The sequence below is a fragment of the Bubalus kerabau genome, chromosome 4, assembly GCF_029407905.1.
Source record: "Bubalus kerabau isolate K-KA32 ecotype Philippines breed swamp buffalo chromosome 4, PCC_UOA_SB_1v2, whole genome shotgun sequence".
Classification (NCBI taxonomy): domain Eukaryota; kingdom Metazoa; phylum Chordata; class Mammalia; order Artiodactyla; family Bovidae; genus Bubalus; species Bubalus kerabau.
This window is the reverse complement of record NC_073627.1, coordinates 13,581,157-13,599,083: the sequence shown is the minus strand read 5'-3', so window position 1 is coordinate 13,599,083 and position 17,927 is coordinate 13,581,157. Positions and strand designations below refer to the sequence as shown.

The 17,927-nt window shown below is 43.4% G+C and overlaps 1 protein-coding gene across 1 annotated transcript in view; it reads left to right on the top strand.

Moving 5' to 3' along the window:
• CCDC57 (coiled-coil domain containing 57) overlaps window positions 1-17,927 on the top strand; it is a 112,173-nt gene that overhangs the window by 62,802 nt on the left and 31,444 nt on the right. The window contains exons 16-17 of the mRNA XM_055575433.1: window positions 14,260-14,360; window positions 17,681-17,800. Coding sequence (XP_055431408.1) covers window positions 14,260-14,360; window positions 17,681-17,800 — 221 coding nt within the window. The remainder of the gene's footprint in view (window positions 1-14,259; window positions 14,361-17,680; window positions 17,801-17,927) is intronic.

Here is a 17,927-nt window from a genome sequence, read left to right as displayed (position 1 = left end):
CTGTTACCCACATTTACTTGGTGCGGTTTAGTTTCTAAGTCATGTCCAACTCTTTGCAACCCCAGACTGTAGCCCGCCAGACTCCTCTCTCCTTGGGATTTCCCAGGCAAAACTACTGCAGTAGATTGCCATTTCCTCCTCCAGGGGATCTTCCCGACCCACAGATGGAACCCAAGTCTGTTGCATTGCAGGCGGTCTCCTGCACTGCAAGCATATTCTTTCCTGCTGAGCCCACATCCACTCTAGATGGTAGATTCATTGCAATCAGTGAAACTGCTTTGACACAGCATCACCCAGACTCCTGCAGTTTTACATCAGGGCTCACCTTCATGGTGTATGTTCTGTGGGTTTAAACCTTGTGCGCTCCACCTGGTCACCTTCCCTCCCTCCTGACCTCTGACAACCACTCATCTTTTCCCTGTCGCTGTAGTTTAGCCTTTTCCAGCATGTCGTAGTTGCCTGGAAAATCCCATGGGCGGAGGAGCCTGGTAGGCTGCAGTCCATGGGATCGCAAAGAGTCGGACACGACTGAGCAACTTGACTTTCACTTTTCACTTTCATGCATTGGAGAAGGAAATGGCAACCCACTCCAGTGTTCTTGCCTGGAGAATCCCAGGGACGGGGGAACCTGGTGGGCTGCTGTCTATGGGGTCGCACAGAGTCGGACACGACTGAAGCGACTTAGCAGCAGCAGCAGCAGCATGTCATAGAGTGGGGATCCCACAATATGTATTCTCTGATACCTAACATTTCTTAAAGGCTCTTTTTTTCTTTCCCCCTTATTTTGAAAAGGCTATTTGCTCACTATAAAAATTTCAATGAATGCTGAGAGATAGTTAATTTATATTGTAAAGCACAAACTGCCAAGTAGATCTTGTCTGCATTTTGCTGCCTGTCTGTTGGATCGTTTGTTCATGCTGTCACATGCACCCTCATGTTGAAACAGTGACTCCTGCCTAGCTCTGCACACCCTCCCTCAGGGCTGTCACCGAGCTGGCCCCAGAGGAGGCTCCATGCACTGGGCTGTTTCTATCACATGTCTGTTCACTGGGCTCCGGCAGACATGCTCCAACCAGCCTCTCAGGAGAGTGTGAACCGTTCCTCACCTCCCCCTACCCCCACCCCGCCCCCAGGGAAAGTGCATTTGGGTGTTTTTTTACAACAGTAAAGCGCCTATTTGACCACAGCTCCTCAGAAGCTAAAAATTCATTAGGAATTGGTTTTTGCTAGTTTAGTTAGGTAAAATTAGTTCATTGTTTTAATTTGTATTTCTTTACATTTCCGTGTGTGGATGTGGGTGTGTGTGTGTTGGCCATTTGTATCTCATTATGTAATTTTTCTGCTGAATTTCTTTTGTGCTCTCCCCCAGCTTTCTTGCTGCTGAATCTTTGATTCATCTAGAAATGATTTGGTAAAATAGAAACAGGTTAGGGATCTAGCTTTATTTTATTTTTCCCTAGGTGGTTAGCTGGTTGACCCAGTACTGTTTATTGGGCATAAATAGGAAAATACCACTTTAGTTTATTAATTATGATTCCACATGTGTATCTCCAGTCCTATAAACGATATTAATTGAGAAGCAGTGATTTTCGGTCACATTTCATGAATTCTTGGTGTGTTTGCCCCTCTCTATCAGCGCCCTGCCACACTCTGCGCCTCCAAACCCCTGGAAGCCCTGGGTCATGCACAGCTTCGCTCGTGTGTTCTGAGGGCCTTGGAGGAAAAGGATCTGACATTCAGGGATCTGTTCTTTCCTTCAAGACGGGCCTGTGGGCAGTAAACTTTGTCTTCATAAAATGATTTCATTTTGACCACTTCCTGGAACTATGGCATGGCTAGAAGGAGACTTCTGATTGGCATTTTCTTACAGCTTTTTTGTCAGACAGTGCCCCGCTGTCTTATGAGAAGCCAGCGTCAGTATGGGCCTCTTCCTCGCCGGTGACCTGCCTTTCCTCTATGGCTGCTTCCAACCCATTTGTGCTCCTGGTCTATCATCCTGTGTCTACGTGAGGGTTGTTTTGCTTTAATTTAACCTGCTCTGGAATCAGTTTTTTTTTTTTTTTTTTTTTTTTTTTACATCTTAAGACTTATGGTTGGTTGGGTTTTCTGGTTTTTTTCCGTTCTTTAAATTTCTCAACTATTTGTCTTTTTTTTAAAAAAAATTCTGTTTATTTATGGCTGTGCTGGGTCTTCGTTGTTGTGCAGGCTTTTCTCTAATTAAAGTAGATGGGCTTCTCATTGCGGCGGCTCCTCGTGTTGCGACGCACGGGCTCTCGGGCTTCATTCAGTAGTTGCAGCAGGCGGGCTCAGCAGTTGGGACTCCCAGACTCTAGAGCACAGGCTCAATAGTTGTGGCACTTAGCTTAGTTGGGCTTCCCAGGTGACGCAGTGGTAAAGAATCTGTCTGCCAGTGCAGAAGATGCAGAAGACATGAGAGACATGGGTTCGATCCCTGGGTTGGGAAGATCCCCTGGAGTAGGAAATGGCAACCCACTCCAGTGTTCTTGCCATGGAAAATCCCATGGACAGAGGAGCCTGGCGGTCTACAGTTCATGGGGTCACAAAGAGTCAGACACAACTGAGCAACTAAGGGCACACACACACAGACTTAGTTGTTCGCAGCATGTGGGTTCTTCCCAAATCAGGAGAGAACACGTGTCTCCTGCATTGGCAAGCAGATTCTTTATCACTGAGCCACCAGGGAAGCCTAGTCATTGTTTTTTTAAATACCACGTCTTCCCGTTTCTTTGTAATCTCTCCTAGAGCACATTAAATGTGTTTATTAACCTGTGTGTTTTAGGATTTCTTTGCTACCTTCCAGGGGGTTTCCTCAAAGATGACTGCTTGGGGTCAATGGGTGGTTTTCTATGTCTTTATCAGAAGTTTCCATTTTATTTTTATTCGTTCCTTTCCTTGGGTTTATTTTATTGTTCTTTCCCTGATTTCTTAAGCATTTATTTTATCCTTTCTTATTTAGTAATTGCATAGTTTTAAGATGTGAATTTCCTTTCTGAGTATCAATTTTGCCATGTCCCAGGGTTTTGCCTTTTTTCTTTTCTTTTTTAATTTGGCTGCACTGGGGCTTAGTTGTGGCACAAGGGATAGTTGCTGCATGAGGGATCTAACCTGGGCCCCCTGCATTGGGAACACAGAGTCTTAACCACTGAATGACCAGGGAAGTCCCACCCCAGAGGTTTTTGAGGGATAATATTATCAGGATGATTAGTTGCTAGATTTTCTACCACTATAGACTCAGGTTTTCTATATCACTCAAGTTGATTAAGAGTATTCACCTAAAAACAAAAGGCCAGTTATTTTCCCAGAAGAATGAGTTTATTTGGAAATAACAAAGAAACTGCAGTTTGGGACATGCAATTATGGTGAACCACATGCAAATCCAGTAAAAAACCAGAGAGAACTTGAGTTTTCTCTCAAGTGAAATAGAAGTAATACAAGAACTACTGTAGGGGATAATGAGGCCCTGAGCCCCAGTAGCCTCTTCTGTTACAGACTTTATACGTTGAAGTGCTTATTTACCTGGGGAGGGCATTTGAGGGAATCTATTTGAATCTTGATGGGAGGATTTTGCCAATATCAGTTGGACAGTTTGCCCATAAGGAGGGTGGTACCTGATTCAATAGAGACAAATGATCAGTGTTTCCAGAAGCAGTACTATCAGAGACAGAGCAAATAAAAGAAGTCAAAGGGTGGTTTAATTCACCTGATTGGTTATTTTGATGGCAACTGTCAAATTTTAGAACTGTTTCTCCCTTTTTGGGAGAAAGAAATTCCAGCATGATACTTTTCCAAGAAGCCCTGGCCTTATAAATTAATAGGGGTGGAGGAGCTAAGGAGAAAAGGGTGTGTACCTCTTAAATGGTCTAAGCAAAGGGGAAGAGGTTCAGAAACCAGACCCTGTTGAGGTTCATTAGAGACCCTCACTATTTGGACCATTTTAGTATTTTTCTTTAGTGATGGGGCTGAGCACTGAGAGTGTGATCTGGGGTCTGTAAAGACAGAGATTCGTTCGCAATCTGGAGAGTGGTTTCTCCAAGCTGATTCAAGGAGAGGATTGAGAGAGCCCCAGTCATTCCTCAGAGCCCCTCACAGGGAGGGGCTTAAGAGGATGTTTGAGAGGCTGGTTAGAGGGCTAAAGATGCCCAAAACACTTACACTTTTAGCAATCTTTTTCCGGTGTCCTGGCTCTTTACAGTAATAGCAGAGACTAGAAGGGTTTTGTTAAGGCGCCTTCATTTTCAGAAATTAAAGATTAAGAATTTAGTGGTCTTGACTCACCTAGGATTCGAGTCAGCTGATTTGCCAAGTTAACTAAATCTAAAGTGAACATAATCTCCCATTCCACCCTTGTCCTTCTAACTAAAAGAGAATGATCCTGGTTCAGCCCATTAGTAAGTGAGGCGATAAGGGCTATCCGAGTGACTTCAACATCTGAAGAAAGACCAGTATTTTCTTTAAAGACAATTTGGAGTCAATTAAATAGTCACGAACGGGTTCATCAAATTTTTGTGTGCAAACCTGAATTTAGTTCCCATCAACAGGCTTGGGAAAGGCAATTGTAACTGCTGGTGAGGGTTTTCAGCAAACGTTCTGACCTCTTAACAGAAGCTGTGGTGGTTTAGTCATTAAGTCATGTCTGATTTGTGTGACCCCATGGACTGTAGCCCTCCAGGTTCCTTTGTCCATGGGGTTTCCCAGGCAAGAATATTGGAGAGGGTTGCCATTTCCTTCTTCAGGGGATCTTCCTGAACCAGGGATCGAACCTGTGTCTCCTGCACTGCAGGCAGATTCTTTTATTAGAAGCTAGGCGTTTATTTTTCTAAAGGCCCCCCCCAGGGTGATTCCTTCAGCCTAATTTCATTCAGTGTTTGGCTTGCCTCTCAAAAAGCTTATGAACTAACTGATATAAATCTGAGAAACCAGACTGGTAGGTTTGAATAACTATGCTAAATTCCTCAGCAAATATACGAAGGTCCTCAGTTACTTTTGGAAACTTTTAACTGTGTGTGGCAATTCAGCCTTTGTCAAGGGAACATAAGTAATGGGTCTTACTTACTTACATAAGTAATGGGTCTATTTGGACCCTCAGAAGATTTCTCTATATTTTTTTTGTTGATTATTTTATTTATTTATTTGTGCCAGATCTCAGTTGCAGCACTCAAAGGTCTTTGATTTTCATTGTAGTATGTGAGAGTTTAGTTGTGTTATTCAGACTCTTAGTTGCTGCATGCAAATTCTTAGCTGCAGAGTGTGGAATCTAGTTCCCGGACCAGGCATTGTGCCTGGGCCCCCTGCATTGGGAGTGTGGGGTCTTACCACTGGACCACCTGGGAAGTCCCAGAAGTTTTCCCTTTAAAGGCCAGTTTCTGATAGAGCGTGGCAGAGACTGAGACAAAGAAGCAAGGGGAGGGAGAGTGGGGGGATGAATGAGCTGATACCAGGGACAAAGAAGTGGGGGGGATGAGCATGGGGCTTCAGAGCCATTTTGTCTTTGTTTGCCTTGGACGGTATAATTATTGTATTTGCAGAGAGACAATTTTAAATTCCTGATAATATTTGGAAGCCTCAAAATAGCAATCAACAGCAATCAAAATAGCAATCAATTTTAATTTTGATAATTTCAGAGTCATGGCTGTCTAATAGTTTTAAAAAAGGTAAGCTTGGTGAGCCTGAAAGTTCTCCATAATGGCCAGTGATGTTCCAAATTACTTTGGCTTAAAATTTGTCCATTTCTTTAGAAACATGCATGAGAAGGGACTGTGGTTTTTAAACATAAAATCAGACAGGGTCTTTAAATGTGGGGCACCCTCAAGACATTTTAGATAACTGGGATCCCATTTTCTGGAGGTTTCTTTCTTTCTTTTTTCTCTAAAGCAAAGGGGGCAATTCTTAAACAGCCTGCAGGCCAAATAGCAGCACAGTTCCACTTGGGACAGCCTGATCCCAAAAGAATCAGGTTAAAGGCTGAATGGCACAGTTCCAAATAGGAACAGCCCAATTCCAAAAGGAATTGGACCGAAGGCCAGCACAGTTCCCGTTGGGACAGCCTGATTTCAAGTAAGGCTGAAGTGCCAAATGAGTGCTCACAGACAAAGCAAAGCCTTAACAAAAAGGGTAAAGCCTTTAAACATATCCCAGATAAAGCCTTTGAGAGTTCTAAATGCACTAAGAGCGGAGCTCCAATCCAGGAGAAAACCTTCCCCTTAAACTCCAGGGGTGACTAGAAAAATGGTGAGCCCTGTAGACTTAGTGAGTACCACACCCTTTTGCTCACCAGTCCCAGGGTTGTCAGGAGTCTGCTCTGGATCTTGGTGGGACCTCCAGTGTTAACCTAAAATTTATTTTTTGTCAGCAAAATGAGTTTATTCAGGAGCAACAAAGAATTCCAATTTGGGACATACAACGGTGGTGAACCACATGCAAGTCAGTGAGTTCAGTCTCAGTCATGTCCAACTCTTTGTGACCCCGTGGACTGCAGCACGCCAGGCTTCCCTGTCCATCACCAACTCCCAGAGCTTCCTCAAACTTACATCCATCGAGTCGGTGATGCCGTCCAACCATCTCATCCTCTGTCGTCCCCTTCTCCTCTTGTCTCCAATCTTTCCCAGCATCAGGGTCTTTTCCAGTGAGTCAGTTCTTCACATCAGGTGGCCAAAGTACTGGAGCTTCAGCTACGGCATCAGTCCTTCCAATGAATATTCCGGACTGATTTCCTTTAGGATGGATTGGTTGGATCTCCTTGCAGTCCAAGGGACTCTCAAGGGTCTTCTCCAACACCACAGTTCAAAAGCATCAATTCTTTGGCACTCAACTTTCTTTATAGTCCAACTCTCACATCCATACATGACCACTGGAAAAGCCCTAGCTTTGACTAGACGGACCTATGTTGGCGAAGTAATGTCTGTGCTTTTTAATATGCCTCTAGGTTGGTCATAGCTTTTCTTCCAAGGAGTAAGTGTCTTTTAATTTCATGGCTGCAGTCACCATCTGCAGTGATTCTGGGCCCAAGAAAATAATGTCTGTCACTGTTCCCATTGTTTCCCTGTCTATTTGCCATGAAGTGATGGGACCAGATGCCATGATCTTTGTTTTTTGAATGTTGAGTTTTAAGCCAGCTTTTTCACTCTCTTCTTTCACTTTCATCAAGAGGTTCTTTAGTTTCTCTTCACTTTCTGCCATAAGGATGGTGTCATCTGCATATCTGAGGTTATTGATATTTCTCCCTGCAATCGTGATTCCAGTTTGTGCTTCATCCAGTCCAGCATTTTACATGATGTACTCTGCATATAGGTTAAATAAGCAAGGTGACAATATACAGCCTTGACATACTCCTTTCCCGATTTGGAACCAGTCTGTTGTTCCATGTCCAGTTCTAACTGTTGCTTCTTGACCTGCATAGCCCTGTAAAGCAAATAGTCCAAGTCTGGTTCTGTTGCTTCTTGACATGCAAGTCAGATAAAGCAAAAGAGAGGAAACCTTTTTATAGAGGAGTAGGGGACATTGTGGGGAGCTGTTACAAACAGAGTCCTTTGGAGGAAACTGGGAGTTCAAAGTGTAGTGATTTTTCATTGGCTGAACTGTAATGATCTCTCATTGTCTGGGCTGCTGCCAGGCAAAAAGAGTATCTTCCCCCTCCTTGTGGCAGTAAGGCAATGTCACTTGTGTCTGGAGATCCAAAGTAATCTCTTCTGTTAGGATCTGTATTTACATGAGTAAGGTATGCATAAGGGCTCCGCTTCTGGCCTCCTGACTCCTGTCTTAGTGAGTTCAGTTCAGTTCAGTTCAGTCACTCAGTCATGTCCGAGTCTTTGCGACACCATGAATCGCAGCACTCCAGCCCTCCCTGTCCATCACAAACTCCCGGAGTTCACTCAGACTCACGTCTATCGAGTCAGTGATGCCATTCAGCCATCTCATCCTCTGTCGTCCCCTTCTCCTCCTGCCCCCAATCCCTCCCAGCATCAGAGTCTTTTCCAATGAGTCAACTCTTCGCATGAGGTGGCCAAAGTACTGGAGTTTCAGCTTTAGCATCATTCCTTCCAAAGAACACCCAGGACTGATCTCCTTTAGAATGGACTGGTTGAATTCACAAGAGAGTTTCAAAATTGAAGTCTACTTCTGATTGTGTTCTATTAAGCAGCCTTTTGGGAAAAAAAAAATACAGTTTTATTAAAGATGCTGAAGAAGACCTAGATAAACAGAGGTGTAGTAGTTCCACTGATAATGATATCCATACTGTAGTATGTCTACTTGAGTTCACTTTTTTGAGGACATCCAGTTCTCAAATAGATGAAAATTCTAACACATTTTTTTGTGGAGCTGGACAAACTGGATTTTAGGTTCATGTGGATGAACAAATGAGCAGAACACCAAAGGTGATCCTGCTGGTCTTGGAGGGTCTCTGGAGAGGTGGGAGGCCACTGTGGCTCTCTGTGGGGACAAGGACACTGGTGGCGGAGGTACTCACCAGGGTGAGCTCTCCTGGAGGCCAGCCACCACCCCAGCACCAAGACCCAGCCCCACCCAACAGCATGTAGGCTCCAGTGCTGGGACGCCTCAGCTTAAATACAATGATTAACACTCTTTCTAAGCTTTTGTATACTCGTCAACCTGAAATGCCAAGAACTATGATTTTTGCATTAAAATCTTGCACTGTTCTTTTATTTCTGTCCATTTCTCCTTCCGTTCCTTACCACTGTGTTGTATCAGTTTTCATGCCATGTTACTTAGAGCAGAAGTGCTCATGCCAGTTATAGCTCATCAAGGTTCATATTATTCAGTGTCCTTTCTGATATCTGATAACATTTTAATAATATTTCTTTAATAATTGTTAAAAGATAATTTTCAGGGAGAAGATATGATTCTCAAACAGATATGAAAGCCAGCACATGTTTAGAATTTTCCCCTGTTCATTGAACAGTGAGGAAACCAGTCAAATGTTATAACCAATTCAAGGAAAAACCAAAAGAGCAAATGTATATGGAGTAAAGGAATTGAATTGCAAATAGAGGCAGAACCAGTTTCTCTAAAGGGAGGAGGGGGAGCCCATGAAAAATCCAAGGGACAAGGCATAGTCTGCATGTCCAGCAGCTTCCAGAGTTGTAACTCAGGCACTGTGAGAGGCAATACCCTGATAGCTCCTCAGGATGTGCGGTAGGCAATGCAGTTTCCATAGTTGTTTTTTTTTCCCTTTAGTTTCTTAGCTTTTGATAAAATTCATTTGAAAGATTATTCTTGATCATGAAACAAGGCTGGTCCCATTTGGCCTGATTGTTTCCATATGTGCAGTCAGAGTGTTACTCCATCATGTTGGCCCTTTTGAGTTTGCTTTGCTGGAAGTTCCCGTCAGGATTTCAGGTTGAACTTTTGAAAGCGTCTTATTTGTTGTCCTGAGTCCAGGAAGCCGAGACCCCACCATGTTTCACCTGATGGATTATTTCAAGCAAATTCCTTTTATCTTGAGGTTTCCAGAGTATCCTGAGGCTCCTGGACCTGCCAGGAGATGAACTTCCTTATCCCCTTATGAGGCCGGCACCTGGCAGTTTTCCTGGGAGGGCCTTGTGAGCCTTGATCCCTGAACTGCAGATCCTTACACATGCTGGGTCCTGGTGATTGAATGAGCATCATCCTCCCCTGTGGCCACCCAGGCAAGGCCTTGGTTGCGCAATCCATATTGCCAGTCAAATCTAAGTAGAAACAAGAAGATACCCTTTGAACCTATGCAAATTATTATATTGCCAGGAAAGGAAGAATACTCAACAAGAGTTAACAAGTTCTGGAGGACTCAGACTTAAGAGACCAAGATACCACTTAGAAATGTTTCATTTCAGTTTACAAAACCAGAGGCCACTAAATTTGTATGGACTACAGACTGCTTAAGGGTTTCCCAGGTGGCTCAGTGGTAAAGAATCCACCTGCCAGTTCAGGAGATACAGGATACGTGAGTTCAATCCCTGGGTCAGGAAGATCCCCTGGAAAAGGAAATGGCAACCCACTCCAGTATTCTTGCCTGGGAAATCCCATGGACAGAGGAGCCTGGCGGGCTACAGTCCGTGGGGTTACAAAGAGTCAGACATGACTTAGCGACTAAAACCACCACCACAGACAGCTTAAGGGGAAAGAGAAAGGGTTCCTTGTGTATCTAGAAAGAGCATTAAAGTCACATGTACAGTGTTCCCAGCAGCAGCTGCATTGTCCCTCGTCAGTCCCTTCAGTCCTAGGTGATTAATCCTTATTCCACTCCGTCTTGGTTCTGAAATCTCAACAATCCATCTGCTTCTTTACTAGAGTTCTGGACATCCTGAGTCAGGCCACTGGATGGCCTCACGGTGGTCTAAGCAATGCCCATGACACAGTGTTTTCCCACTGTGCTGGCCTGACTCTCTTTTTTCTTCCTTTTTTTTTTTTTTTCATTAAAGTAAAACAAACTCTTTGTAGCTGTTCACTGAAGAGAAAATGCACAATCTAAAAGTGGAGAATTCGGTTTTATTCGAGAATATTCCTGAGGACTACAGCCCACTGTTGCTGAAGCTGAAGCTTCAATACTTTGGGCACCTGATGCAAACAGCCAGCTCATTGGAAAAGACCCTGATGCTAGGAAAGATTGAAAGCAGGAAGAGAGAAGGATGACAGAGGATAAGATGGTTGAACAGCATCACTGATGCAATGGACATGAACTTGAGCAAACTCCAGGAAATGGTGAGGGATAGGGAAGCCTGATGTGCTCCAGTCCATTGGATTGCAAAGAGTTGGACACAACTTGACCGCTGAACCACAACAACACTCCAGGAAGGCAGCCTGTCTGACGGCTCTGAGAGACTGTTCCAGAGAGGTCAAAGAGAACAGGACATGAAGGAGTTTTTGTTAAAACAATATATATGTAGCCAAACGTCAAAAGATTACTATTAATCACCAAAAAAACAGACATCTCGAGGATTTTAATGCCTTTTTATATATGGGAAGATGCAAGAGTCTGGGCCCGTTGAAACCGTTCTTCTGATATGCATCTGAACTATCTAGGGCCAATATCCTGTTTTTGTCCATTCTGAATCCCATTAGGGTGCACAGTTGGGACAGCTGCAGCGGCTGATTGCTTGGTGGCAGGCAATATTCTCTGTTTATTGAAATGGCAGACCACATTTTTTTTTGTCCACATGGATGATGAAGATGTAATATGGCCATGGTTAACTTATACTACTGATAAGTTTCAAAAGTGAAAGATCTGAAGGGAGTGCATAACAATAAAAGTGCTGCTGAGAAGTTATATTTGGTTGTTTCTGTGCCGTGTGGAACAAAGCTGCACCCCAAAAAAAATTTTAGATAAAGTTAATCTAAGAAGTTATGCCTGTTTTTAAAGAAGACTGTGAACACTGTATCTGATTTCTAAAAATCAGTGAACATAATTTTTATAGAGGGAAAATTCCTGCGATATAACACAAAATAATCCTGAAACATAATGTACCATGAATATACCAAGAATATCAAGCAGAGAGTCAGGAGTTGTGGGGCAGGTCCTGACCATCTGCATGTTAACTATGAGATGTGAAGGCACAGCTGCAAACTCCTGGCCTCCCAAACTCTGGATTCAAGTTAAAGAAGTAAGGTTGTAACCAAGTAAATATTTAAAACAGTGACTGAGTCCACCAACTTTTAAGCTCTATACTCTTGTTCCCTCATGGCACTGGACAGACACTTTAGGACTCTGATGAAGAAAAACCTGACAGGCACCCAGGACCCTGACAGATCTCTAGAAAGTTCCTCAAACACATGATATGAACAATATTTTACCAACAAATATATAAAATGGGATTGGCTGAACATTTCTTCAGACTCAGCAACTCTTCTCATGAAACTCATGGATAATAATACCTCAAATAAACCTAATTATTTCTAACACTTCTATTATAAGAACAAATCTGTGATTTTCCCAAGGCACAAAGATAATTTTAGGTGAAAAGAGCACCCTGGAAGTTTTATCTCCTTTTTACCCCTAGGATTCAGTTTGAAAAGGAAAATTACCAAAGGCTGTCAGGAGATTTGAACACTAAAATAGGATCATGGACGCCTGGGAAACAACAATATTTGTCCACTCAGGTGAAAGTGACAATAAACATTTAAAAATAAACACAGAAGTCAATGTCATTGTAAAGAACGTTAGCTCTCCCCTAAGGAGGTAGCTTTGTTTATTTGTTTTTAATAATGAAGCATAATAAAGTCAACATAAAGCAAAGAAAACTGTTCTGGTCGTCAAGACATTTTATGTAAATGGAAGCATGCATCCTGTGGCCTTTTGTGTCTGGCTTTTTTCACCAAACATAATGTTTTTGAGGTTTGATTACATTGTAGTGTGTGTTGGTGCTTCATTCCTTTTTATGGCTGAATAATATTCCCTTATATAGACAGACTACACTCTGTTTATCCACTCATTAGTAATAGACATTTGGGGTGTTTTTTTTTTTTCTGTCTTTTGGTTATTGTGAATAATACTGCTGTGAAAATTCTTGTACAAGTTTTTGTTTAAACTTGTTCTCAGTTCTTTAGATATATACCCAGAAATGGAATTGCTGCAGTAACATGGTAATTCAATGTTTAACTCATTGAGAAGCCACCAAACTGTTTTTGACTATAGCTGCATTTTGCTTTCCCACCAGTAATCTATGAGGTTCTGATTTTCCACATTCTCAACAACACTTACTTCCTGTCTTTTTGTTCTTGTGTGGTTTTTTTTTTGGCTGTACCTGTAGCATATGGAACTTCCCTGGCCAGGGATTGATCCCGTGCCCTCTACAGTGGAAGCCCAGATTCTTAACCACTGGACCACCAGAGAAGGTCCTCTGTCTTTTTTATTTTAGCCATCCTAGTAAGTGCAAAGTAGTATCTCATTGTGATTTTGATTTTGCATGTCCTTAATGACTAATGATCTTGAGCATCTTTTCATTGGCTTGTTACCCATTTCTGTAACTTCAGAATTGATAGCCTTTAAACTTTAAGGTATTATAAACTAAGGAAAGTATATTCATTTCCAAATATTGTTCTTCATATTGTTCTTTCCTTTTTATCACCTGGAAAAAACATACGTTACTTTAGGCCTCATCTCAGAAGGACCATGGTGGCAAAACTACTTTCATAACTACTCAGATGTTAATAACACACACAATGTCCATCGTCATTATCTTTAAATGAATGGAGAAATAAGCTTTTGAAAAATTTATCTGCTTCAGTTTCCAACATTGTAAATAGCAATAGTTATTAACCAAAAACAGTAAAACAACCAGTAATTTTACCCGCCAAATGAATTTATTCAGGAGCAGCAAAGAATTGCAGTTTGGGACCTGCGACTACAATGAACCACGTGCAAGTATGTTGAGGCAAAGGAGGGGAACCTCTTTTACAGAGAAGGGGAAGTTGGGAGGAGCTGTTAAAAACAGTCCATTGGAACAAATTGGAACTTCAAAGCACAGTGGCTTTTATTGGCTGGGCCATGGCCAGGCAGGGATAAAATCCTCCTCCAGCTACCAGCAGTGTTACTTCCTTCCAGAGATGCAAGGTGGTCTCTTCTGTGAGAGCTCCCCTTCTGGCCTCCCAACTCCATTTTAGTGAGGATCCCATGATTAATTTTCACATAAATCACACACACACACACACACACCCCAAAAAAAAAAAAAAAACTCAGGGTCCTCAATAACCTTGTATTTAACCAAATTAATTCGTTATTCTGAAAAACTTAGCTCAATGGTAATTTCTCTCTTGTAGTATGTCAGCTTAAAGATAAATTTCTAAGGTTTTCAGGTAACATAACCCAAACTGAGTTAACAAATGAATGTTCATTTGATGCCTAGATCATACCTGATTAAGGCAGACTGCTGAAGCATTGATTACAAGAATAATCCTTAAGCATACATATGTAAACTTTTGCTTCTTATTTTTCTATGCTGCAGAGAGGGTATGTCTTTGGGTCTGTTAATGGATGTGCTCATGTCTGCCACTCTGAGAAGCTGTGTCAAGGGTATGTGACTTTGTGGAATGTTTCTGTGTGTTCTGAAGTCTGCTGAAATGCTGGCGTGTGTTACACAGTTCACACGTGTCCATTCACCACCCCCACCCAAATTCTCTTAAAAGAGAAGTGACTTTGGTTTTAAAGATGCACATGCTGTTCTTCTTGAGTATTTGTTTTCAGCATGGGAGGAACCCAAGTGATATGCACACAAGGAATAAACTCCCTTTCCCTCATTTCGTTTACAGGGAAGCCGCCTCATCACCCCTTCCACACCCCTGAGGCGCAGGGCTCAGGTGAGGCTCCTGATGTATGCTTGGAACAGTGGCAACCCTGCCTCACAACTCAGGTAACAGTCCTTTATCTAATAAACTTTTTTTTAATAAACTTTTTACTTATTGCTCAAATACTGCATTTTCATAACAGAAACTTTAGAATACAGTGAACACAATTTTAAAAGCTTCCAGTTTTCAGCACTTCAGCATAGTTAGCAGTAACTTATCAGTGTATTCAGTTCAGTTCAGTTCAGTCACTCAGTCATGTCCAACTCTTTGCGACCCCATGGACTGTAACATGCCAGGCCTCCCTGTCCATCACCAACTCCCAGAGTTCACTCAAACTCATGTCCATCAAGTTGGTGGTGCCATCCAACCATCTTATCCTCTGTCCCCTTCTCCTCCCACCTTCAATCTTTCCCAGCATCAGGGTCTTATCAAATGAGTCAGTTCTTCGCATCAGGTGGCCAAAGTATTGGAGTTTCAGCTTCAGCATCAGTCCTTCCAATGAATATTCAGGGCTGATTTCCTTTAGGATGGACTGATTGGATCTCCTTGCAGTCCAAGGGACTCTCAAGAGTCTTCTCCAACACCACAGTTCAAAAGCATCAATTCTTTGGCGCTCAGCTTTCTTTATAGTCCAGTTCTCACATCCATACATGACCTAGGAAAAGCCCTAGCTTTGACTAGACGGACCTTTGTTGGCAAAGTAATGTCTCTGCTTTTTAATATGCTGTCCAGGTTGTTCATAACTTTTCTTCCAAGGAGCAAACATCTTTTAATCTCATGGCTGCAGTCACCATCTTGCAGTGATTTGGAGCCCCCAAAAATGAAGTCTGTCACTGTTTCCACTGTTTCCCCATCTATGTGCCATGAAGTGATGGGACCAGATGCCATGATCTTAGTTTTTCAAAGTTATAAAGTATATCATATATGTATTTTATTATATAGCTTTACCTACCTAGATATTGTTTTCTAAATCTTTACCAATATAACAGGTTTAAAATGCATCTTCTAAACATTTCTTATATCCTGAGAATGTTCAAATTTTTAATCTATTCATCAGCCATTTGTATTTCTTCTTGTGTGGGTTATTTATGCATGTTTTATGCTGATTTTCTACTTGGGTGTTTGTACTTTTCTTTATATATACTAATTCTTATCTGTTGGATGACTTGTACACTGTGTAGTTTGTCTTTTCAGTTTATTTAAAATAAATAGCAAGTCAAGTAACAGATAGATGGCCTGTTACACCATGAGATGACATGTGGCTCTTAGTGACAAGCTCCGTCCTGGGTAAGAGGCGCAGGTGGGTGAGGGTGGGAGGAGGGGCTGGTAAGGAGGAGTGAGGCTGGGATGGTGGCTGGATCATAATGGGTGGGAGTTGGGAGGACGCAGTGCGAGTCAGGATTCCCTAAAGTGTTTGAGGCCTGGGGAGCAGCTGGGGTGGAGATTTGATGGATGGGCTTAGATCCGAGATGATCCTTTACCATTCCCACGCCTATATTCAATCTGAGCTTGCACATCTAGATGTGGAGTTTGAGGAAGAAGTCTTCAGCAAAGGGAAGTCTTCAGCAAAGTGCAGGGGTTCTGAGTCACCAGCACAAGGTCAGCCAGGAATGGGTCGGGGGGACAGAGAAGCCTAGGGAGGCAGTGTGCCAGACCAGGAGACACTGGCCTGAGAAACAGAAGGGCTGGCTCTGAGAGGGGCCTAGGAGGCACAGTGTTTTCCACCAACAGACTTTTCCACTGACAAAAAGCCTGTGGAGGATGTATTTGGGAAGAAGGAAAGAGCATAGAAAGAAGAAATGCAGGATCACTGAGGCCTAGGCACCCTGGGCTGGGCCTCACCTGGGCGGGTCTGCTGGAACCCGATAGGCTTTGTTCCAGACTCCTCTCGTGTGTGCGTGTGCACACAGACACTCAAGAGTCCTTCCCTCTTCGCCATTCGTGGAAAGTGGTATTAAAGCATCGAAGTGGCTGCCTGTCTGAGCTGCTTGTACCTTTCAAATCATATGCATTAATCATTTAAGTCTCTAAATGTGTGTTATTAGAAGAAATCTCTCCCAGATCATCAAATAAATGTGCCTGCTACCCTCTGTGGTGAAATACATATACTCTTAGCTAGACCTCCATTTCTTTCTAGTAAATTAAGTAGTTTATTAAACTTTATCAATCTCTCTCAAACTACAAAGCTATTCATTACATCCAGTGAAATAACTCATCTTAAAATTCGAGAAAGGAAGACTCTTTGAGGTCCTCTTTTTTTGGTTCCTCTTTACTTCCACTAGTAAATGGTGCTGTGTAGGAAGAAACAGGAAGAACATACAGAAAAGAATGCCTATAGTTCAAGAAGAAAAAGACAGATAACCAGTAGAAAAATAAGCAAAGGATAACAATCAAAAGGGGCTTCCCAGGCAGCTCAGTGGTAAAGAATCCACCTGCAAATGCAGGAGACGCAGGAGACACTGGTTCGATCCCTGGGTCGGGAAGATCCCCTGAAGGAGGAAATGGCAACCCACTCCAGTATTCTTGCCTGGAGAATCCCATGGACAGAGGAGCCTGGCGGGCTGCAGTCCATAGGGTCAGGTCACAAAGAGTCGGACATGACTAAGCAACTGAGCACGCACACATGCAACATTCAGAAGCCATTGAAGAAGAAACTCATTGCATCAGTCAACAAACATGAGAAGTTGCTCATTATCACTGCCACCCGGACACTGAAAGTTAAAATCGAAAGATACGCGTGCATTACTCTGCTCACAATCCAAACGTAAGCTTGAGCAGGAGAAGCGGCAGCCGCAGGTGGCCCTCTGCACCGGGCCCTCTGCACAGTCCGGGGCTTCGGTTCTCCTCGGCTCCCCCTCCCAACTGCTTTCCCTCAGGCCTCCCCTCAGAGGGCAGGTGTGAGTGTTCAGGCCGCAGGGGGCCAGAGTGGCCTCAGCTGTGCATTGAAGATGTGCCACAAAGGAGAGCTGCAGGGCCCCTCACCCTGTGCCCAGCGAGGCGCAGGGTGCCCTCGTTGGGCACCGCAGGAAGGTTATGTGACTGTCAGGTACTTGGAAAGGTACTTGGATCACCGTCTCGAGGCCTGTTAAGTTCGTACTGGCTGGTGGAAGCACAAACACGTTCTCCACTTTTGGCTCATCACAGAGCCGACTCCCTAATACCAGAAATGTGGGGAAGGTGTTTCTTCCTAATCCTGAGGGAAAACCCAGTAACACACCCCATCAAAGCCCCACGAGCACTGAGAACCCAGTAACACACCCTATCAAAGCCCTACAAACATTGAGAACACGCCCCATCAAAGCCACACAAACACTGAAAACTCAGTAACACAGCCCATCAAAGACCCACAAACACTGAGTTTCTTGTACTAAAATTTCCACAACAGGACCCTAGGAAAGCCAAGAAAGAATGTTTCTCCGCATGCTCAGGAAAGAGCCAAGCCCGCCTGGCACAGACAGTCTGCAGAAAGGATGCTCGGCCAGGCTGCACGGCGGGACCAGGACTGGTACGAAGGACCCACCAGGGCCAGCTCTTCATGCGGCCCACATCCTCACTCGGGAAGCACCCAGAACTGGAGCACTTGGTGTCGCAGAGAGTGACCACTGCCTGAGTGTCTTCACCTCAGGGCCTTG